This window comes from Nyctibius grandis, chromosome 5, assembly GCF_013368605.1.
Source record: "Nyctibius grandis isolate bNycGra1 chromosome 5, bNycGra1.pri, whole genome shotgun sequence".
NCBI classification, from domain to species: domain Eukaryota; kingdom Metazoa; phylum Chordata; class Aves; order Nyctibiiformes; family Nyctibiidae; genus Nyctibius; species Nyctibius grandis.
This window is the reverse complement of record NC_090662.1, coordinates 43903441-43927335: the sequence shown is the minus strand read 5'-3', so window position 1 is coordinate 43927335 and position 23895 is coordinate 43903441. Positions and strand designations below refer to the sequence as shown.

Here is a 23895-nt window from a genome sequence, read left to right as displayed (position 1 = left end):
TTGATGTAACTGGAACTCACATACAAAATGTGGCTGTTATACATAAGCATGCTAGAATGCAGGCAGGGACGGTACAAGCATGCACAAAATAGTCTTTGAAGGGTTTTTTGTTTGTTTTTCTTCAACATTTACATGCACCACTTAGTATCATGTTTGGCTGTGTACACTGAGGACTGGATTTCACAAGCATTCATGGTCTTCTGAAAAGCTTCTTGACAATTTCACAAGAGCCCAGTGTAAAAAAAAATCCAGCAATAAAAAAAAAAAAAGGAAAAAAAAAACCTTCTCCCCGCAATCTGATCTTGTCGCCATGATTCTAATGTTGAACACTTCTAAAATGTCTCCTCTTCCTCTTGCAGAGGTTCCTGTTAAATGGTCGGCTGGAAAGACAGATCAGTGTGTCAAGGATTTTCTTAGCCACTGGAATAGTTCTTCCTTATAAAGCCTTTGCCACTGCACATTGGCTTCCACTGTTTCCACAGCGCGAGAGAAAGAGGCAGCAGCTCCCTCTTCGTAACTCTTTATAAAGCTCTTTAGCTGGAAATACAAGTTAACAGGTTAAATTTGCAGGAACTAAAGAAAGTAAATATATTCAGTGCACACAAACAAGTCACACATTTAGGATAAACCTCCACGATCACTGTTGAAGTAAATGTAGTATTGTGGAGAAAGATTTAATAGGAAGCATAACAAGACAGCAGACTGTCAATTACATGTGATGTATTTGCTTCAAATTGCACTGGAAGATATTGACATGTCGGTGCCGGATCACATTAATATCATTACCTCCTTCTCCCCTGTAGCCCAGCTGCTGCACTGCGCAGACAGCTGGGCTGCTCTAAACTTTTATTTCTACCTAAGAAAACATTGGGAGCACTGGAAATGCTTCTAATTCAGGTTTATACGCAAATATCAGCAGAAGGCAGCCCTGATGCCCTTTCGTTTTATCAACCTTCATAACAAATTTATTTCATTTTGATGTGCAGAACCCTTTTGATGATATAATACAAGTCGGTTGTTTAGAAAAGGAAGGGATGGTTACAGTGTGAAGAGAATGGCAAAACAACAAGTGAGCAATCATTTGGTAATCTTTGAATGCCTGAAACAGACTTCTTCCTTTATGAGAAATCCTTGATCTTTTTTCAGCAGACTGAAAAGGCCCCTGCTCCGTTCTTGCGTATACTGAAATTATAGCACTATCACCTGGATTATTATAGCTGATGGCACTGCTGTGCTTTGAATTACTGTTCTTTCTAAGTGAGAACTGCAAGGCTGATCTGCACAGTAGGTTGCTGGTTATGTTGACTTGTATAAAATTAGGAGGGTTTAGCAACACTTATTCATAACTCGTTAATTTTGTTTCCCGGTGACACCAAATTCACTTTGTTTATTTAAATCTAACTTCCAACAACATCTCTTTGTGCATGGGCTCAAAACTGAAAAGGCTGATCCTTCAACTGTCTTGTTCCCATCACAGTTTAAAGCATGAAAGGGACCTGGAAACTACTGAAATCAGCCCTTACCTGATCTCTGTACTTTTTATACCAAAATCTTTACATGGGCAGTTTCTTTTAGGGGAAGCATAAACAAGCAACCTGTCAATGCTATCACGGAGATGGAAACTAGGAGTACAGAAGGCTTCCTTGTGCAGCACAGGTACGCAAATCTGGCCAGCACTGTCCTTCCCACCCTGGTAGCTTTGAGGAACCCAGCTGCAGCTCTTCCCTAAGTTCCTAAGACTGCTAGACTTGAGTGCAGACAAATGGTTGGACACAAAATATCACAGCGCAATCAGAGTTCAATTAACAGTGATTATGCTGCATAAGAACCATTTGATGCATTTGGGGTAGTGTCAGGCAGCTGCTAAGCAGAACATAACACAACAGCACAACTACCTCAGTCAGGGCAGATGTTAAGTTAAAATGAGAAATCTTTGCAATCCAAATAAGTAGTACTCAGCGTTTAGAACAAATTATTGTGGTGTCATTTGGCCAGAATATCAGGTTAACAGCTTTTCTCACCTGGAAATACTGTAAGCAAAAGAAAAACAGAGAAGGCGCTGGCAGCTTCTACTTTCAACACTGGGTTTTTTTAGGGCTGCCCTCTGCAACATAAACTAATGTGGATGGAAAGACCTCATCTTTAGTTTCTCAAACAATAGTCAAGAGAAAAAAAACAAACCTACACATCCAGCCAAGCACAGAGAAGAGCCCGCACTACCCACCTCCTAACACCATCTCTAACCACTTGAGTGACTTTGCAATCTGCTCCTCATCGCCATGCTGCCCAGCTGCAGCACGGGCCTGCGACTCCAGCTGAGCAACCAGAGTTCCCAGACAACTGACACCTTATGGCTCCTGCTCTGCTCTCTGCTTAAAACAAATACAGCCTCATGTGCCTGAAGTAATTTAAAAATTACCTCTCTTAGTTCTTCTTCGGTATTGAGAAATTCCGTGACTCCACTGATAAGCTTTGAATTCATAAATAATGCTTCTCCGTACCTGCAAAGGCAAAAAAAGAAGATGCACAGAGAGTTAGTGCAAGTGCCAGGACAGTTGAAAATTAGAAAGTAGTCTTCTGCAAGCAAGGGAGAAGACATGAGACCGATTCTGGAGATGCAAGGGAATAGCACTGGAATTGGACCTGGACTGAGACCTTCTTCTAGGCTGAGCTATTTATAGTTAACTTTTAGTCGGATGCTACTAAGCAGACTGGGCTTAAACACAGCCGCAGATGAGAGCTCCAGAGGAGGAGAGGACCAAACCACTACACCATCTCATGCTTAACAAAACAGCTTTCCATGTAATGACACCAAGCAGCTCAAAATACAGGCGTCAAAGAAGGAGTGGAGCAGCAGTTATGAAGTACTCTGAGGAACCCTTCTACCTGCACCATTAAAACAGACCTTCTGAAGACTTTCTGAAGTATTCTGAGAATCCTTCTGGCTGTACCATTAAAACAGACTTTCTGAAGCACTGCAGCCTCCTCTGCATTTTGTATTCATCCACCTCATCTACATTACAAATAGCCTCCAGATAAGTGAACTGAATCAAATTCTCTTGTTCCAGTACCTGATAATTAAAATAAATAATACTGATAGAGAATAATACTGCTAAAATAATCCCCTGGGCCGTGATGTAGCATCTTCAAAGAACCAATCTGTAATGAAAATTTGAAAGCTTGAGCAAGGAATATTTAAAGGCCAATGTGTAACGGGGTAGGATATTCAGCAGCAATCAGCAACAACCTTCTGCAGGCAGTTGCTTTGAAACTGGCCATTCAAATCCTGTTGTTCCACATGGTTTGGCATCCCCAAGTTTTTTCCATCCCCAAAATGAAGCATCTACATCATGTATAAGATTAACCAGACTACTCCTGAAGTTTTGCACTACACATTGGAACAGTTTGTGGTTTTTTTTTTTTAAAGTCTCTATGTAATGTAGAATGTAGTTCCATTGGAAACCAAAAGCAAGTCTTTTGTTCAAGTTAGATGTCATTCAGCATAGCAAGAGGCACTTGACAAATAGTTATCCTTATCTTTATCTGCACATACATCCAAAGCAGTATCTAGCTAATCTGAACATGACTGTTTGTAAGATATGGAATCCACTCTCCTGTCAGACATGTGTAAGTAATACCAATAGACTTTACTGCAATTAAGTTTATCCAGGGGAACAATTCAGTTCATACCCCACTTTTACAAACAGATTTAGAGGAGGAATTCAAAATTCAAAGTGAAATGAACTAGCACAGTCACAGCTTTCTATTAATCCCAAATTAATCACCCTTAAATGCTTAGGTACTGTAAGCCACAGTCCTTTCAAAAGGGAGAAAGAAAGAGAAAGGGAGAGGGATAGCCCTAAGGAGAGGGATAAAAAGAGGGAAAGGGAAGAGAACTGGGTTTTTTTGGAGAAGCTTCTGTTTTAGGGAAGGTGTACACTGCATTGCTTGCTACCTTGAGCTTGTGTGACGAGAAACACAGTTACAGGTATCAAAAATCCTACTCCCTGACCACTAATAACTGAATTATTCATGGATATTTCAGCAAGTACATCTCTTTTTCCAAAACTTCAGTCACACTGACATATACAGACATCCAGAGGCAAACATCTCCTATGGGAAGTATGGATTTCATGGTCCTTTAAGCACGTTTAGGCTTTCTAACAAAGCCCTTTATTATTACAGTCTCAGCTTAGCCTCATAATTGACTGCTTGGAAAATTGGAAGCTCCTCTTGATGGGGCCTCTTGACAAGGTTACCAATCCACTTTACAGAAGTGACCTCATAAAAACCACTGCAGGGTTTTTATTTTTCTTGCTGTCTGTACTGTAGCCACAGTGCAAACAAGAAGTAGCAGAATTCCTTCCACTGAAAACAATACCTTCATGAATACCTGTGCTGATTACTGCCTATTTTGCATATTTGGTAAAAAGTCAGCCACTAACAGTAATTTCTAAATGGGCTCTGCTGGCAAAAATTTTAGAAAAGCCACCTCCCAAAATAGTATTTTGCAAGTGTGAAACGTAAGAATAAATACAAAAAAGTGTTTGGTCTTGCAAGTATCAGTCTTCCCACCCTTCATAGGCAAGACAACAGCACTGCAGAACTGGGACCTGACATGCCCGAACTCCCTGGCAACATCTGGGAGTCACGGGCTCTCCACCTGCTCCTTTAGTTCTGGGGATGTGAACCTCCAATGCCTCACATTTGTACAGGCTTTGCACTTGTGCAAACTCAGATGAGAGGCAGCACAGTCTACTTACTTTGGACAGATGCAAATTGTCAAATTCCCAAATGCTGACAAATGATTCAGCACTTGAAAATGGAGGAATTCTTATGGGCAGCTGTTGGATTAAATTTTCACACACAGACACACACATGCACACACAATGAAAATTATTTAGGAGCCAAGGTAGTGTATGCTTAGGTAACAGGGATTCAAGCATAGCATTTTCAATTCTCTTTTTCAGAATTTTATCAGTCTTAGTCCCACTGATTTCTTACTAAGGACTTGTTAGGCACCTCAATTTCTAAGTCACCTTTGTAAATGGGATGTGAGTGACTTTGAAGACTTTATACATTATCAGTATCTTTTGGACAATGTGAATACAAGCATACTGTAAAAATATAAAGGGATAACAATATTTTGTTGTCATTCTAACTCTTTGACATGCTGTGTTTTAAAGTTAGAGGAAATAGTGTTCTAGTATAATTTAATCACCCTCAGCTATTTCATATTATTATCTCAAACACCAACACCTTTTATAATAAATTAAATGGAAAATACCATTGAGATATCACCTTATTAAACTAATGTTTTGTACAAAGTATTTTAATTTTAAATAAAATTGAATAATAAATCATAATTATAGAAAAAAGATGCCTTGGGACAGAGTATACTTGAACTATAATTCAGCAATAAAGCTTGTATTTTTAAAATGTACTAGTGTGGCAAGCTTAAATCAGAAGCCCAATTTTGCAGTCTATCATGTCACTGTTTCGCTGACCATTTTAAGGGGCAAAGTGTTAGACTAATTCCAGCCTCCCAAAGTCTCTCTTAAAAAGTTTTACTCTATAATTACAAAACAAAGTTATTTACAATATACATCACATATATACAGCTTGTATGAACTCTTTCATGCCACTGCATTGAATCCTTTGGCGATTGATAAAAACTCAACTGGATGTCCCTTTCAGAAAAATGGAACTGCTACAATCCTTTTGGTGGCTCTGACTTGTATTTGGAGATCATACTGAATGTAGAGAACACAGTCTGTGTTGGACAAAGAGACAGACTCTCTGTTATTTTCTCATTAAAAAAAAAAGGACAATAACAGGTTTTTGATGAGGCTGTGCTGACTGTTAGGAACTCAGATAACACAGTGATGCATTCCAAGTGAGATAAATAAAATTCAAAATTTAGGTGAAGTTAAGCTATTTAAAATTAAAACAAACAAGCAAAAAAATGGCATCTGGCATAGTTTTCAAAATCTTGTCCATTTGTCTACATTGCTTAACCTTGTCCATGTCTAAAATCAACAGGTGTTAGTTAGGTTGTCAGATGAACGTACTTGCTAAGGCAGGACACAATTTCTGCATATGTCTTTGTGATTTTGACAGATTTATGCCTAAATTCTCTACAAATCTCTGGAGGAACCTGAGAAATTATTTGCTATCCAGAGCATAACTAAGTGCACTGGGCTACATAATAGTAATGGGTCTGCCATCCACTTTCTGCATAAAAGTCCAGTTCTTGGAATAATCATACCAGAAGCAGAGGATTCTTAATTTTTAAACTCTTCAGCACTCTTAAAGCTTTTTGGAAATTGCTTTCAAAAAGTGTCGCCCTGAAATATAAACTTCCAAAACGAATTCTAGCTCAAATCTATTTTCCCAGCTAAACAACTTCTAAAACCCACTATACTATAAAGTATTATCCAAAACGGCACGAACAACTTTTTGAATCTTTAGGAATGTTGAATAGCCTCTGAGTTTCCTTGGCTCTTCTTTTGATGTCATGAAACCTATGGTAAGTTTGTACCCATATTCATCAGGCACGAGGATTTAGTTGCTTAAATACAGCATCTTAAATATATAATTTCAAATATTCTGTGGTACACTAGATGGTTCCTCACAAGTCCAGAATGGAACAGATCTCCAACACTTTTTCTACCAACACCCTGGGAGTGGCCTGGCCTGGGGTGTCTGAAGTTCTTGGACACCTGCCTTTAAGAACTTGAACCTCATGTGAGTTACGGTCCCTTTTAATCTGTTATTATCAGATGAGCTGCTGTGAAATCTTTCAGACCATCAGGCTCTCCCTAAAGAACTAAATAAATTTCTCATTCATTGAATTAATATCAAAATCTTCAACAAAAAGGATTTTAAAATGTTGACTGAGCTTCTGAGTGGGAGCGTGTAGCACTTGTTCAAAGAGAAAGAAAAGTAGGTATAACGAACAACCCCGTCTCCTCCCTGTTCATCTATTTTTAATGCAAAATGTTGCTCCTCTATTACTTGAAACTCACCTGAAACACAGAGTGGAAGGAAAGGGGATGACACTATATTAGCATCCTTTTGAAAATGGAAATGTTTCAAAACAGGTTTGGTGTTTTTTTCCACGGCTAAACTAATGTGCTTGAAAAGATTTTTTTTTTCTATCAGACTGAAAATCAGCAAAATTTCTTTGGGAACTGCTGCTTTTTTATGTAAAAGTATGTGAAATACTTTCTATTCTATGTAAAAGTAGAACTGCAGCACTTGACATATAGATAGAATTCATCATCGTAAGTGCAGACACAATACTAATTATATACAGTAATAGATATATATACAGATGATAGCTAAGAGATAAACGTTTCTAGGCATGTGTGTGATAATCCATGAATAAATGTATTTATGACTCGCATGTATGTATTTCATATTTAGAGACACCTCCATGTATGGATTAAAAGAGAATGGACTAGATTTCAGGAACTTACATGAATACATACATATACAATACCTACATGAATTACATCAAAATAAGAAAATGAAAATAAATTTAGACTTTTTATCTTTACCTAGCATTTAATATTTTCCATTTTTCTCTGAAAAACTTCCAAGCAAGATCCCTTCCATGTGGATTTCGAGCTACATGGATTATCACATCAATTGCATCCTGATCCAGGACAACTTCTGAATTGAGAGACAAATTCAAAAGCCTAGTGGGAGAAACAAGGAAAAAAGTCCTATTTAGTTTCACCAACGCATAGTCTAACAGCAGCACATCAGAAAACTCTCAGAAAAAAAATAATCACTGTCAAATGGTTTAAGTCTCCAAGTGAGTTCAGTGGTTTATTTCTATGATTCCAAAGACCAGACACATTTATATCAGAAAAATCTTGATGCAAAAAGATTTCAGTAAAAGCTGAGTGGAATTTTACGTGTGCATTTTTATGAAATCTGTAATATCAGACTGGTCAATAATTTTAAATAAGGATATGCTAACAGAAAAATAACAGCGATTATTATAGGATTTCAAACATTTCCAATGAACACAGGACAATTTGGAAGTGAAAAGACATAATATGTGTTGATTTTCATATGCATTAATGCAAAAACATAAGACAGTCTAAACAGACAGTAAGCCTGTGCTTGAAAAGCAAAGTTCTTTCATTTAGATCAAAGCTCAAGTGTTGATCCATAAATGTTGAAGTGATTATTGATAATAGCCAGATACAGATATACAATATTTTTGTACCTGTTAAGCAAGTTTCTGTCATCACTGCAAGTTAAGGCTTCTAATAATATTTTCTTCTCAGACACTGCTGTGGTAGAATGAAATTTCATCCAAATGAACTCCCATACATCTTCATCCATCAGTGAAACTCCTGTACAGTAGACAATGTCTCTCACATTGAGTGGGATTCTACAAAAGAAATTAGTAATAGCATTGTAGTAAATAAGGAGCCTCCTGATATTGGAAACAAAGGAGGAACATCACTACATTTATGAGACTCCAAAATTAAAGTGCAACACTAAACTTTTTTTGGAATGTTACATTTGCCTCTCTTTACTGCCACCAAAATCTTCCAGGTCATCCTAATGGATTTTCTAACGGGTAACACATGCTTGCCATTCTTTTCATAATGCTGTTGCATTGGCAGGAGACTATAAATTATGGTCATCCAGTTCATCAACACATAATGTACCACAAATCTGCAGGACAGGTAACATAAACTCTCCAAATTAGCACGACATCTTATCACTCTGCTGCTGGGCTCTAAGCCAAATCTCCTCTTCTTGTCCTTAGTACTGAGATTTTAGAACGGGAGCTGATCAGCCAGAAACTCCCCCTTGTTTGTGCTGTAAAGTGCTCCATCTTCATACAGTAACATACAAGTAAGGAAGGATGTGCTGAGACAATGCTACTTAAAAACTGTGTTTTCAGGAGTAAACAAAATAGAAAGATCTGTTTACTTTTTCAGCATATTAATACTAGTACAAAACCAGCTATGCGACAGGATGGCTGTGAACTGTGATTAACACTCAGCACTCAGACTACAGTTAAATGAAAGCTTCTTGAAGCCAAATTCAGACCTAGTATAGTATGTTTATGCGTACCATTTTCTTCTAAAAAGATCTCAGTTGATCAGATCTTCTAAAAAGATTTCGATTTCCTACCTTGTTTACGTTTCCTATGCAAGCATAGAAGCTGAAACATTTGTGAGCTAAAGGGTATTCCTGCAGACAAAGCTAGACATTTCTCAGAGGAATATGTTTCTGATTTGCAGGAAAGAATGCCCTCTTTTTGTTGGTAAAAATTAAACCAAAACACAGTTCTCTAGTTACTAATAGCTGGGCCGAAACACCTCTGGAATTTCATATGCAAGATCTATTTAGAGAATCTAGAAGTACATACAGCTGCTGTCAGTGTCTAGGCAGCAACACAGTGAGACAAAGAATGTAATCACTTCTGCAAAATTTGATATCAAATCTTATACAACACAGAAAGAAAAGGTTACATCAATACTTTAATTATAAGACTTTCACCAAATTCTTATACCATAGACTGGGCTATCCCAGTCAAGAACAAAGAGGTTCTTTTACTCCCATCTATTCGTTCTCCAGAAAAAAACTTTCTTCCACTGAAATTTTCTATTGTTGGGCTCTGTGATGAGTGTTTTTGTTGAAAAACTTCAGCTGATCTCTTTGGCCATGTCTGAGTCCCTGGAAAATAAAACCAGTGTGGCTTTTCAGCATTTCAAATTCATGGTTCCTCTTCAGTACTTCAGAAGGACGTAGGCAAGGTAAGAACCATATATTGATGACTGCGAAGGGTTACAAACTGTTGTTGCCTCTATGGGGTTAGCTGGTCCCAACAACTATGACGGTTTCTTGAGAAAAAAAATAAAAGGAATATGTAAATATATTAAGGCAAAACGAGGGAAAAAAGTGCACTACCGACTGAATAACTTCAGGGACTTAACACCTACTGCTTTTTTTGTTATGCTTTTTCTGAGTAGTAAAAAAGTCCTGAGGTTGAGGCTTTTGTCATGTTCTCTGGCGAGTGTAGTCATCAACTCAGAGGGTGTATTTGCAGGTTTAGATGCAGATAGTCACATGAATTTTGCTTCTGCTGAGCTGACATGGCTCAGTACAGTGCCGCTTCTTGTAGATTTTTTAGCAGAGTCCCATGCTAACAGAGCCACAAAGGGCTGTCTTGACTGGTGCTGAGGTATTTTGAATTCGATGCAGACAAACCCAGACATTTATTCAGGAGTAAACTCTCCAAAGCAAACTGAAAGGGTAGGCAAGAGAAATGTACTCCATTTTAAAGTTGCCAGGAATATGAAAGTTTTAATTATGCGCAGCACACACCAGCAATATTGCCTTCTAAAGCAAAATCAGAGGTGCAATGTCTCATCTCTGCCATGAACTGCTACCATCTAGCCAGTGTAGATTGGTACTACAGTGAAATTCTGGCATGGTTCGAGATCTTACTGTTTCTTCTCCTCCCACCACCAAATCACCGTGTGAGAACATGCCTGTCCCGAGCTATGCCAGGCAATCAGCATTACTCTGGTTATGACCACATAGCTCAAGCAATTCCTACATGTCACCAACACACAGATGGGACCTCCAAAAAATGCAGGTTCACAGTTCCTCCTCCTTGATGCTTCCTATTACCTCCGTAGATTTTTACCCTCAATGTTCAGATGACACAAAAACCTTGGCACTGAAAAAAAGTTAGTAACTCTCCTCAGATTTTCCCAGGATCAGTAGGTTTTGGCTTATGTATGGTCTATGCAACTGCTTCTGTGGTTCCTATAGAACTGCTATGCCAAGACCAAGGAAACCAGAAAACCCTTGAAGCTGACCAGATCCATTAAAAGAAATAGTGTTTAAACATACATGGGCGGTAAAGAAAAAAGTTATCACTTTCATCAGCCCTTCCATAGTACTGAGTTTTGATTCTCAAAAACTGAGTTAACATTAGTACAATATGAGTTTGATTGACATTTACAGAATTATCCATGTGTGCTAGGTGCTGAATTTCGATTTCACTGTAATGGAATTTGTACTTCTTACTTGAAAGTCTATCATTAAGCCCTTGTTGCAATATTTCAAACACTAATATCAACAGTTTATTTTTCGCCCATTTAACCTTTCTTTCAAAAGGTGCATGCAAAGGAAACTGCATATAATTGAGTCTATTACAGAAAATTAAGACTACATATTTAAACACAAGAAATCAAGACATACTAAAATTAATGGAGCAGATATTTAGGTGCTGCCTTTGTGTTGGCTTGTATTAACTCAGAATGAGGCTTAAAGTTTTCTAAACTGCAACTCTCTCGAAACTTAGGGTTAGCAATTACAGTAATAATAAATATGCAGCCAGATACACATAAACTGCATAGAACATGAAAACGATATTAATTATCATTGTGTCTTGATTTTCTGATACACTGGGTTATTTGTCCTTAAAGCACAACTTCCTTACCAGCTTATGTCTTTTTTTGCTTTTAATTTGGCATTTGGCACTGATTAATTAATTTGGCACTGACAGCAGCCGTAAGAACATATGCTAAACTAAAAGGACTAAGGGATGCTATCCTGACCATGGGACCAAAAAACCCGTTGCCCCAAATCTGTCTTATCATATGATATCTGAATATGAAGAACAACTGAACCCAGTCAAGCCTTATTTCCATGAAGGAAGAACTTTATATCTTGACACACAAACACTAAATCATTTTTTTAGAAGCACACGTAGTTCTTTCTGAGCTTTGCTGGCAGAAATATTATCTTGGGTTTACTGCAAGAGATGCAACTCAGCCAACAGATACTCCAAGGAACTATAAGGCTCCTGGAAATGGTAATTCTCTTTTGGTTGATTGCCCCATTAATTCAGGTAGGAACTGTGTGCTGGAATGACTGTCACTCTGTGTTTGGCTAGTACAGTCAGCAGCAGAGATACCTAGAAGTGTATGTCTAACCCCAGAAATATCAGCATTTCTCACTTGGGAGGTTTACATTTTTGAAATTTACAGTAAAACGTACCAGTTCAATGGGCTTTCCCAGCTACTCCATCTTTTACGTTATAAGTGCCAACACTAGTGATATTAACAGCAGTGCAGTCAATAACCACAGGACCATTTGCTTGCTCTGGGAAGGAAGGAGGACATAAGACAAAGTGATGGCGCTGATCCCACGCCCATAGCCTAGATGTCACCATGTTTCTTGCTAAGAAAACTCTATTGCCACCAACACACCAAATCGGTAATAGCATACTTGCAGTGCTGCAGCAGATCTGCTCAGTATCATCCAATGAATTACTCCAGGGAAGGTTTTAGATCTCTATCTATAAGCTAAGTCATTAGGATAACATGAAAAAAATCAGCCCCTACAAATCAAGACATCAAAACAAATACTGATTTTAAAAGGCTTAGCTTCAGAAACTACAAAACTTACAGCTATGAAAAGCTACAAATTATTCCTGTGAGAGGCTTGTAATCAGGGCTGTAGACAGGAGAGTTCTTGTGGAAATGAAAATTGTTTATGAAAATGTGAATATCCCCAAAGTCTTTTCTCTTTAACTATTGCCTCAACAGAGTGCCTTCTAATTGAATTTTCTCCATTTGTGGGGATTTTTGCTTTCGCTCTTCTCCAGCCATTATGGGCTTGTATTTCATCTTTATCCAAACATGTGAAATCTCCCCAGTCTACAGATTTTTTAATTTTATAGCTTCACAGAAAATATTGTTTTAAAATTGCAGTTCCAGGGCACCAGACCAGCATGTGAAATGTTTGCCCCCTGTATTAACTGAATCAAGTGGATAAAATTACCATTGTTTCAGTACTGCTTAGGTAGTAACACTGCAGAACATAACTCCTTCTTATATTAAACCTCATCTGGGCCTTCAAGGCTGCTCTCATTTTTAAAAAGCTAATATGATTGATGGATACTTCAGAAGAATAAAGATTAACTTTTGAAAGCATCACTTTAAATGGCTTTTATTTGAATACTGATCCAATTTATTTAACTTTATTTTTCCTGCTTAAGAGATATGATGGTGAGAATGAAATATGTAGCTAGTAGAGCTCATGTTTAAAAATTAAACACTTTGGGAAAAAAAGTTAAAAATTAAACAGTTAGAAAAAAACTAATTAAAATCGTGCTGTGCCTTTACAGGGATTTTTTTTTCAAAAGTAAATAATAAAGCTCTACAATGAGCTAAGAATAATCTTTTAAGTTATAATTAATTGGTACATACTTGCTCCTATTTAAAGTATGTTCTAACAATTGGAGATACACTTATAAAATTGGACCATAATTATTTATCTTCTGGGCAAATTGTGTTCTAATTTTTTAAAATGTAATTGCACACAGTTTAGACAGTTCTTTAATTAAGTGACAAATTTCAATACCATTTAGGGTACTATTTGACAAAGAAAATTAATCAGAAACATTATTCTTTATTTTTGTAACTATTTAACATTTAACTTAAGCCTATTTTTCTTGATGACTATATTTATAGTCTTGTTTAATAGGTTACAAGGCTCAGATAAGAAATAACAATGAAATATTGGTACTTTGTTGGCAGATCTGTAATAAAGATTCTGTTATAAGGGACAGCACCATAGAAAGTTTATTTTTTTAAGACAGCAGCCCCAAAGCTTATGCTCCTATTCACTATTCTGCATTCTCCAGGAGCCATGCTGCTGGCACCACTGTGCACACAGAGGAGGGGAGCATCCTTTGCCATATAGCACATGCCCAGTCTGAAGAGAAAGGGCAGGATTCCCCCTTGAAAACTGAGGCACAGAGTGTGATGGGTTTGACATTCAGGTGCTTGTCACACATCGAATTCAGTGGATATAACTGAGGATGCGGCTACTCAGGGTGTCTGTGGCAAAGCAACGCACAGATGCCAGGTCTCATCAGTCCCTGTCCCATGCTTCTGAGCTTCAGGTATTGCATGGGTCTGACCAAGACAGGAAGAGAATACATCGCCCCTCAAGTGATGGTTACTGCTATTGCTCCTTTCCTTTCCTACAGCAGATACCACGTAACTGAACACGTGACTAGCACACTCAAGTGCTTCAACACTGATTTTAATGACTGAGCAGTGAGTTAAGCACATCTTTGTGAAACTAATCGCTGAGTAGATGCGCCTTGTTTTGTACTTTCTGGGCAGTTTTTGCAATGAAAATATGGTCCTTTCTGTTCAATCGTTTTGCAGAGTTGTGGAGAGATCATTCCTGAATGAGAAAAATGGAGAAAAATCTATCTAATTTCTAAGGATTGTAAATTAATTACTGCTAATCCATAATCACTACATATAGGGTCATTTTATTGTGATCACACACAAAAGTCAGAAGGTTAAAATGCTGCCTGAACCAGCTGCCCCATAAGGCCCAGTTTTGACTTTCACAAGACAAAATCCTCCCTCTTTTCAGACACACTCCCCAGATGGTCTTTCAGAGCACTAACTCCTTGATTAACTCGTGCACTCTACAGTGTTTTCTTCCTCCTTAAACAGTTTTATTGACTTGAGTGCAAGATTCTACTCAAATGTTGTAACAACCTATTAATTAGTTAAATCACTTCAGCAACATTGGCTGACATTAGCTGGCAGAGCTCTAGTAACATTTCAAAATGCATGAATAGCTATGCCTGATTTTTTCAGTAATTAAAGCTTCTAGAGGTTGAGAATACAGAAGAAAGGATCCATTTTATTGTTTTACATTTCTCAGACATTCATGTGTGAAAAAAAAATGAAAATAATTCTCATTTTTTCATGCTTGCTGCTAATGATTTCCAAAAATAGCTGGTAGGAATCAAACCCATGGAAAAAGCTAGTGCCTCTTCCAAGCGGCCAACAAAAATAATTAACCTGTTAGCCACATTCCCACAAACACTTATATAGGTGGTTAAACTTAAGTACATTTATAAGTTGTTGCAAGACTGTAGCACTAGTGTGCCAATGTGAAACAAAGCAACAAAATTATGTATCTCAAGTCATCAGAGAGAGAAATAAGGGAGGAGGAAAAGAAAAGAAAAAACACTTTGTTTGGAAAAACATTTGATGTTCTATCAACTAAGCCAGACTTTATTGAAATTTTCTCAATTAATGACTGGTAACTGGTTATTTACCACTCCCTCAGATCTGTGGATAGCTACATTTATAGACATGTTACAGTGTCCTGTACACTCCTGCAGTACAAGTTGGTTTTCTGGTGGCATTTCCATTGAGTAGTTAAAGGTCCATCCAAGTAAGCATGCTGCCAATGTAGGCAGGTGGATGGACATGAATCCATTGTTCCTTGCAGAGGAAATACAAATTCTGCACAAACAAGTATGGAGATTTAGTACTCTCAAATTAGGCTTATTCGTTATCGCTGTCTTTGTTCAAATTACATGATGGAAGCCATCTTACTTCATTACTTGCATCTTTCTTAAGACTGATAAAGAATTAACCAGTGTCCCTAACAGTCACAGCAATGTCGGCAGCAGCGGTGGCAGTGACTGAGGTGAGTGCGGGGCGAGGGCGAGATGGGGCTGTACCGGGCGGTTTCCGTGCTCTGGGCCCCCCGAGCAGCAGCCCCGAGTCCCGTCTGGACCCGGAAGTTCCCGGCAATGAATCAGGAGAGGAGGGGGCGTAGCACCACCCCCTGTGATCGGGTGATAAAGAGCCTCTGGGTGGGCAGGGACTAGTACAGGGTGAGTAAGTAGTGACTGTGTGTGTCCCAGGGCGGGGGAGGCCACAGCCGTTTGCAGCTCGTTGGGGAGGGCGCTGACTCTCCCCCAGTGCACAAGGCGAGGAAGGCGCCAAGGAGCTGTGAAACTTCTGCTGTCAGTCGGCAGCAGCGACAGCGACTGAGGTGAGTGCGGGCCAGGGTGAGATCGGCCTGTACCGGGCGGGTTCCGTACTCAAGGCCACCCGAGCAGCAGCCCCCAAGTCCCGTCCCAGGAGAGGAGGGAGCGTAGCCGGAGGCGCCGCAGGAGATTTGAAGGGCCCCTGGGGAGCGCGAGCTACCCAGAGCGTGGAGAACAGGAGCGCGCAAACAGGGGCGTGGCAGTTTGCGCAGCAGTTCGCGCAGGCAGGGCGAGCAGAGTAGGCAGGCAGGAAGGTATGGTTTCACAGAATCACAGAATCAGAGAATGTTAGGGATTGGAAGGGACCTCGAAAGATCATCTAGTCCAATCCCCATGCCGAAGCAGGATTACCTAGATCATGTCACACAGGAACGTGTCCAGGCGGGTTTTGAATGTCTCCAGAGAAGGAGACTCCACAACCCCTCTGGGCAGCCTGTTCCAGTGTTCGGTCACCCTCACCGTAAAGAAGTTTTTCCTCATATTTAAGTGGAACCTCCTGTGTTCCAGCTTGCACCCATTGCCCCTTGTCCTGTCAAGGGATGTCACTGAGAAGAGCCTGGCTCCATCCTCATGACACTTGCCCTTTACATATTTATAAACATTAATGAGGTCACCCCTCAGTCTCCTCTTCTCTAAGCTAAACAGACCCAGCTCCCTCAGCCTCTCCTCATAAGGGAGATGTTCCACTCCCTTAATCATCTTCGTGGCTCTGTGCTGGACTCTCTCTAGCAGTTCCCTGTCCTTCTTGAACTGAGGGGCCCAGAACTGGACACAATATGCCAGATGCGGCCTCACCAGGGCAGAGTAAAGGGGGAGGAGAACCTCTCTTGACCTGCTAACCACACCCCTTCTAATACACCCCAGGATGCCATTGGCCTTCTTGGCCACAAGGGCACACTGCTGGCTCATGGTCATCCTGTTGTCCACTAGGACCCCCAGGTCCCTTTCCTCTACGCTGGTCTCCAACAGGTCTGTCCCCAACTTGTACTCATACATGGGGTTGTTCTTGCCCAGATGCAGGACTCTACACTTGCCCTTGTTATATTTCATTAAGTTTCTCCCCGCCCAACTCTCCAGCCTGTCTAGGTCTCTCTGAATGGCTGCGCAGCCTTCCGGTGCGTCAGCCACTCCTCTCAGTTTTGTGTCATCAGCGAACTTGCTGACAGTGCACTCTATTCCCTCATCCAAGTCATTAATGAATATATTGAATAGAACTGGTCCCAGTACCGACCCTTGAGGGACTCCGCTAGACACAGGCCTCCAACTGGACTCTGTCCCATTGACCACCACTCGTCGGGGCCCTAAGTCCCTTGCGGGTGCCAGAAAAGACATGGCAACCCAAACGGACCTGCCACGGAAGCATGCGAGGTGCAGGTGGCAGGCTGCAGGGAGTGCCAGAGCCTGGCCCTGGCACTCGAGGGTAATGGAGACCTCACCTGTGTGAGGTGTGAACAGGTCTATGACCTGATCTCCTTGGTGGCCCAACTCAAGGAGGAGGTGGAAAGGTTAAGGAGCACAGGAGCATCCCAGGAAGAGGTTGGCGGGCAGTGCTGTTCCCTGCCTGTCCTGGGGAAAACAGACAGGCCTAATGCTCCCCGGGTAGTGGAGGATCCTCTTCCTCCTCCACAAGGAGCAGGAGGAGACCTAGGGGATGGGGGGGAATGGAGGCAGGTCCCTGCTCGGGGTGGCAGGCAAATCCCATCCCAACCTTCCTCCCCTCCCCACGTCCCCCTGAAAAATAGGTATGAGGTGCTGGAGCCTGAGCGTCTTCCTGAGCGTCAGGAAGACACGAATCTAGGTGAAAGACCTTCTACGGGGCTACGTAAACAGAAGCAACCAAGTAAGAGGGTTGCAACCAGCTCCAAAACGGAGAAAAGAAAAGTAATTGTTATAGGCGACTCCCTGCTAAGGGGAACGGAGGGCCCCATATGCAGGCCAGACCCGACTCACAGGGAAGTCTGCTGCCTCCCTGGGGCTCGGGTAAGGGATGTTGCCAGGAGGATTCCTCAACTGGTGAGGCCCTCTGACAGTAGTACTAATACCCACTATTAGTATTCCAGGTGGGTAGGGATGAGATTGAAGAGAGAAGTCCCAGGGCTATCAAAAGGGACTTCAGGGCCCTGGGGCGTTTGGTAAAGGGGGTAGGTGCACAGGTTATATTCTCTTCAGCTCCTTCAGTGTTTGGTGAAAATAGGGAAAATAGGGAAAATAGGGAAAAGACTATGAAAGTTCAACAGATTAATATGTGGCTAAGAGACTGGTGCCGTAGGTGGGATTTTGGGTTTGTTGACCACGGGGCGGCTTTCATGGCACCGGGCCTGCTTATGCCGGATGGGGAACAGCTGAATCAGAAGGGGAAAAGGGTTATGGCCCAGAAGTTGGCAGGACTGGTCAACAGGTCTTTAAACTAGGTTCGATGGGGGAGGGGGATAAGACCAGGGCAGCCACAAATGAACGTAGGGGCGACAGGCCTGCACTGGGGGCAAGACCGCTAGCCCAGATGAAGTGCATTTACACCAATGCACGCAGTATGGGCAACAAACAGGAAGAGCTAGAAGCCACTGTACAGCAGGAAGGTTATGATGTGGTTGCCATCACAGAAACGTGGTGGGATGACTCTCATGTCTGGAGTGCTGCTATGGATGGCTATAAGCTCTTTAAGAGGGACAGGCATAGCGGGAGAGACGGTAGGGTAGCGCTGTATGTTAGGGAGTGCTTGGACTGTGTCGAAATTGAGGAAGATGGTGAGAATGAAAAGGTTGAATGTTTATGGGTGAAGATCAGGGGGAAGGTCGGCAGGGCGGACATTACGGTGGGAGTCTGTTATAGACCACCCAACCAGGATGAGCAGGCAGACGAGGCGTTTTACAAGCAGCTGTCAGAAGCCGCCCAGTCGCCGGCCCTTGTACTCATGGGCGACTTCAACTTGCCGGATGTCTGCTGGAAATACAACATGGCAGAGAGGAAGCAATCTAGGAGGTTCCTTGAATGTGTGGAGGACAACTTCCTCATGCAAGTGGTAAATGAGCCCACTAGAGGAGGGGCCCTGCTTGACCTGTTGTTTGTGAACAGAGAAGGACTAGTGGGAGATGTGAGGGTCGGTGGCCGTCTTGGGAATAGCGACCATGAAATGTTAGAGTTTTCGATAGTGGGGGAAGTAAGGAGGGGCAAGAGCAGAACTTCTGCCTTAGATTTCCAGCGGGCAGACTTTAGCCTGTTTAAGAGGCTGGTGGACCGAGTCCCTTGGGAGTCGACCCTGAAGGGCAAAGGAGTCCAGGAAGGCTGGACATGCTTCAAAAGGGAATTGCTAAATATTCAGGAGCAGGCTGTCCCAGTCTGTAGGAAGACAAGCCGTCGGGGAAAAAGACAGGCCTGGTTAAACAGAGAACTTAGGCTAGAACTTAAGGAAAAAAAGAGAGCCTATTTGCTCTGGAAGAAGGGTCGGGTAACTTGGGAGGTCTATAGGGACGTGGCCAGGTCGTGTAGGGAGAAGATTAGAAGGGCCAAAGATCAATTAGAGCTTGATTTGGCTGCTACAGTCAAAGATAACAAAAAAAGCTTTTACAGATACATCAACAGCAAAAGGAGGGTCAAGGAGAGCCTCCACCACTTGCTGAATGAGGGTAGTGTAGTGTCAGGGGATGAGGAAAAGGCAGACGTGCTCAATGCCTTCTTTGCCTCGGTCTTTAATGTCAAGACCGGTTGTCCTCAGGAGACTCGGCCCCCAGAGCCTGAAGTTAGGGACGGGGGGCTGTGTGAACCCCTCGTAATCCAGGAGGAGATGGTTAGTGACCTGCTGTGCCAGTTGGACACCCACAAGGCTATGGGCCCGGATGGGATTCACCCCAGAGTAATGAAGGAACTGGCAAATGAACTTGCCAAACCACTCTCGATTATCTACCGGCAGTCCTGGTTAACTGGAGAAGTTCCAGCTGACTGGAAATTAGCAAATGTAACGCCCATCTACAAGAAGGGTCGGAAGGATGATCCGGGGAACTATAGGCCTGTCAGCCTGACCTCGGTGCCAGGCAAGGTGATGGAACAGATCATCCTGAGTGCCATTACACAGCACCTGCAGGACAATCGGGGCATCGGGGCCAGCCAACATGGATTCATGAAAGGCAGGTCCTGCTCGACCAACCTGGTCTCCTTCTATGACCAAGTGACCCGCTTAGTAGATGAGGGCAGGGCTGTGGATGTAGTCTATCTAGACTTCAGTAAGGCATTCGACACTGTCTCCCACAGCATCCTCCTAGACAAACCAGCTGCCCAGGGCTTGGATGGGTGGACTCTTAAATGGGTTAAAAACTGGCTGGATGGCCGAGCCCAGAGAGTGGTGGTGAATGGGGCAAAGTCCAGCTGGTGGCCGGTCACTAGCGGTGTTCCCCAGGGCTCAGTTCTGGGGCCGGTGCTGTTCAATATCTTTATAGATGATCTAGACGTAGGGATTGAGTGCACCCTCAGCAAATTTGCAGATGACACCAAGCTGGGGGGGAGTGTCGATCTGCTGGAGGGTAGGAAGGCCCTACAGAGGGATCTGGACAGGTTAGATAGATGGGCCAAGACCAACGGCATGAGGTTCAACAAGAACAAGTGCTGGGTCTTACACTTTGGCCACAACAACCCCATGCAGCGCTACAGGCTGGGGGAAGAGTGGTTAGAAAGCGGCCCGGCGGAAAGAGGCTTGGGGGTGCTGATCGACAGCCGGCTAAACATGAGCCAGCAGTGTGCCCAGGTGGCCAAGAAGGCCAATGGCATCCTGGCCTCTATTAGGAATAGTGTAGCCAGCCAGTCTAGGGAAGTGATCGTCCCTCTCTACTCAGCACTGGTGAGGCCACACCTTGAGTACTGTGTCCAGTTCTGGGCCCCGCACTTCAAGAAAGATGTTGAGGTGTTGGAGCGAGTCCAGAGGAGGGCGACCAAGCTGGTGAAGGGTCTGGAGGGTCTGACCTACGAGGAACGGCTGAGGGAGCTGGGGTTGTTTAGCCTGGAGAAGAGGAGGCTCCGAGGTGACCTTATTGCAGTCTACAACTACCTGAAGGGAGGTTGTAGTGAAGTGGGAGTTGGCCTCTTCTCCCAGGCAACTAGCGATAGGACAAGAGGACATAGCCTCAAGCTTCGCCAGGGGAGGTTCAGGTTGGACATTAGGAAGAATTTCTTTTCAGAAAGGGTTATTAGCCATTGGAATGGGCTGCCCAGGGAGGTGGTGGAGTCACCATCTCTGGATGTGTTTAAGAAAAGACTGGACATGGCACTTAGTGCCATGGTCTAGTTGACAGGGTGTGTCAGGGCAACGGTTGGACTCGATGATCCCTGAGGTCTCTTCCAACCTGGTTGATTCTGTGATTCTGTGATTCTGTAATGTGACAAAAGTCTTTGAAATGGTAAACAGAAGTCACTAGAAAAGCCCATATTCACATTATCACACTTAAAAAGATTAAATGAGGTAATTGACTACTAGGATGCAATCATCCAAAATCCTGATTTCATTTTTTAGTAACCAAAAGTGGTTCATCTGTAGTGCAAAATGACACACAGATGTGTTCTGGCTTGAAACACAGACTGAACAGGAAAATTCATGGCATATTCTCTTTTCAGAGATCTCTGGTCCCAGCTCAGCACCGAAAGACTTCTCAGAACAACCTGGATGATTAGAGACCAGAGCAGACTCAAAATATCTGGATTTGCATTCAGGATCATCTGGCAGATGGACGACTTCTCCTCATTCACAACGACAGACAAATGCAAACTTCATTAATCCATGGGCTACAGAATGGATGCTGACTTTACTCTAATTCAGCTCAGCAGCCTGCACTCCATGGCAAATAGTATCTATTCATCTGAGCCTTGCTTTCCTTAAAAAACAAAAAAGAAAAAAAAGAAAACTCTTGCCTTCCTATGTCTTGTCTTAGAAACTTTAGATTGAATGTACACTCAGAATTGCAAAAAAAAAGGAAAAAAGTACAAGAAAGAAGCTAAGTATTGAACATTAGCTCTACTTATCAAATAGCTAGTGAGCTTAGCTCTGTAGATCAAAGATTAGCAGGTTGTCATCAACCATAAGGTAAGCATAACAGGTGCAAGGACAAGATACACCAAATTTGCAGACATCAGAATGCAACCTTCACTTTACACAAGTTTGATGTGGTAGAATATTGAATTTTCCCTTTTTTTTTTTTTTCAATTGATGGTATCTGCAAGGCAGTATTCCAAGTAAGCAAAGATGATCAGAGTGGTTGTGACAGAAGAATAATAGTAAAAATAGTAAAAACTGCATTAAACGTAAAATCACCCCAAAGTGATGTGAAGCCCAGATCAATCAAATGCATTTTCTGTAAGTTTTCTAGGGGTATTGAGGCAATTAATTAAGGTACTTTGTTTCCATTTAAAAGACAGCAACCAATAAATAGCAATGGTTACATTTCTAAAGAAGAAAAAATAAGAGCAAACAGAACTGGCTATGACTAGCTAGGGGCCTTCCAACTGGTCCAGTAACATCTTAGACAAACATTGCCATGTAATTGTGTCTGATGCAGTACTATCATCTCCCACTGCTCACTGCTGCATATTAACAAAAGAATAGCATCACCACAGCTCTACTAACAGAATCAGAATACAAGCGCTCCTTTTCCTGCTGAAGGCAAAATCAGCTGTCTCAGTTCAAAGTAGCTCTCTCACATGTTCACATGTTCTTGCTATCCTGTCCAACTTTGCCTCAAGCAAGCATACAGCCACAGTCCATTTTGCTAGCAGAAGTGTGCATGTGGCAACCTGTTGCTGATGGATGGTAACAGTAGCTGGAAGAAAATCACACCTGCACCCACAGAAAGGTTTGCAAAAACATGCTTGTGTCTGTGGGTAAGTTATGCTTTGAGCCATCACAGTGTGTATTTTCACATTACCTGTTGTTATGATATCTCCTGTCAGGAGTTTACAGAATGCAGCTCTCCACAGATTCTTTCCTGAACCTCAGAAATACACATTTACTCAGTCTATCCAAGGCAGAAAGTCTGAAAATGCTAATCCTCTAAGAAACATGTTTTTCTTTCAAAACAGATTTGCAGTGAAGGTTAAAGGGGTTAACAAGGCTGATTCTGAAGCTCAGGCAGGCATTGTATGGTAATTTTGTTAATTTTTTAGGCTGAACCACAATGCTGTTATATCTAAGGAGTGTGAATAATGTATTTCTTCACACATGAAAGAGTTTCACAGGGATAAGCTCAGTTAAACGAGGGCAGAAGCAAACATCTTAATTTTCAGCCAAGAGTAGCTTCTCTTGTATAGCATTCTGCTGTTGACTAAATCCCAGTAACCTTACATTCTCAACCTACAAGGGAAATTTCAGTGTGCTTATATGTTTTCTACTAAGTTTGTATTCTTCTGAACACCAGTCTGGAAGTTTCAAGGGTTTCCATTCTTCCAATACAGGAGTACCATATATCCCAACTTAACAGAGTGAAAATGTTTGCCTTCGTATCAACTATCAAGTCAGAAGTCAATGCAAACTTTCAAGTAAAATGGGCTGGAGCCACCAGCCATTTAGAAAGAGACAAGTCACTTAAATTCATTGATTAAAAGGATGGTAAAACATACCTTGAAGTCTAATCTCAGATTTTCAGCTGAAAGAAATAATTATTTCTTTTTTAACAATTTCAAGGATTTAAATATGATATCAATTCCTAGACCAGTACAACCAGATGTCTCCTTATAGCCTCTTGTCACGGTTGAGACATGTGATGTGTTTGCTCCTTGTAGAGCCAAACTCCTTTCTTAGAGTTATGTTACGTTCCTTGTTTTACCATCATGCTTTGCCCTGAAAAAGTGGTAGTGAGCAATACCACTTAAAGCCCTTTGCATACTAAGTAAACCTGGTATTTCAGGTACTCAAGCCTCCCTCCCTCAGATGAATGCTCTGATCTTTAGGCTGGAGAGCTGTATTATTTCTCTTGCTAATGAAGTAAATCCCAGTGGCTGAGCTTCAACTAGAGGAGGAAAGTGTGTTGCAGTGTCTTAATACTGTCCTAAAC

The 23895-nt window shown here is 41.7% G+C and overlaps 1 protein-coding gene across 1 annotated transcript in view; it reads right to left on the bottom strand.

The window, feature by feature from the left end:
* Positions 1-393: 393 nt before the first annotated feature.
* Positions 394-23895, bottom strand: part of TRHDE (thyrotropin releasing hormone degrading enzyme) — a 227534-nt gene continuing 204032 nt past the window's right edge. Inside the window, exons 16-19 of the mRNA XM_068400961.1 lie at positions 8243-8410; positions 7563-7703; positions 2420-2501; positions 394-537 (exon numbers count right to left, since the gene is read on the bottom strand). Of these exons, the coding sequence (XP_068257062.1) occupies positions 394-537; positions 2420-2501; positions 7563-7703; positions 8243-8410 (535 nt within the window). The remainder of the gene's footprint in view (positions 538-2419; positions 2502-7562; positions 7704-8242; positions 8411-23895) is intronic.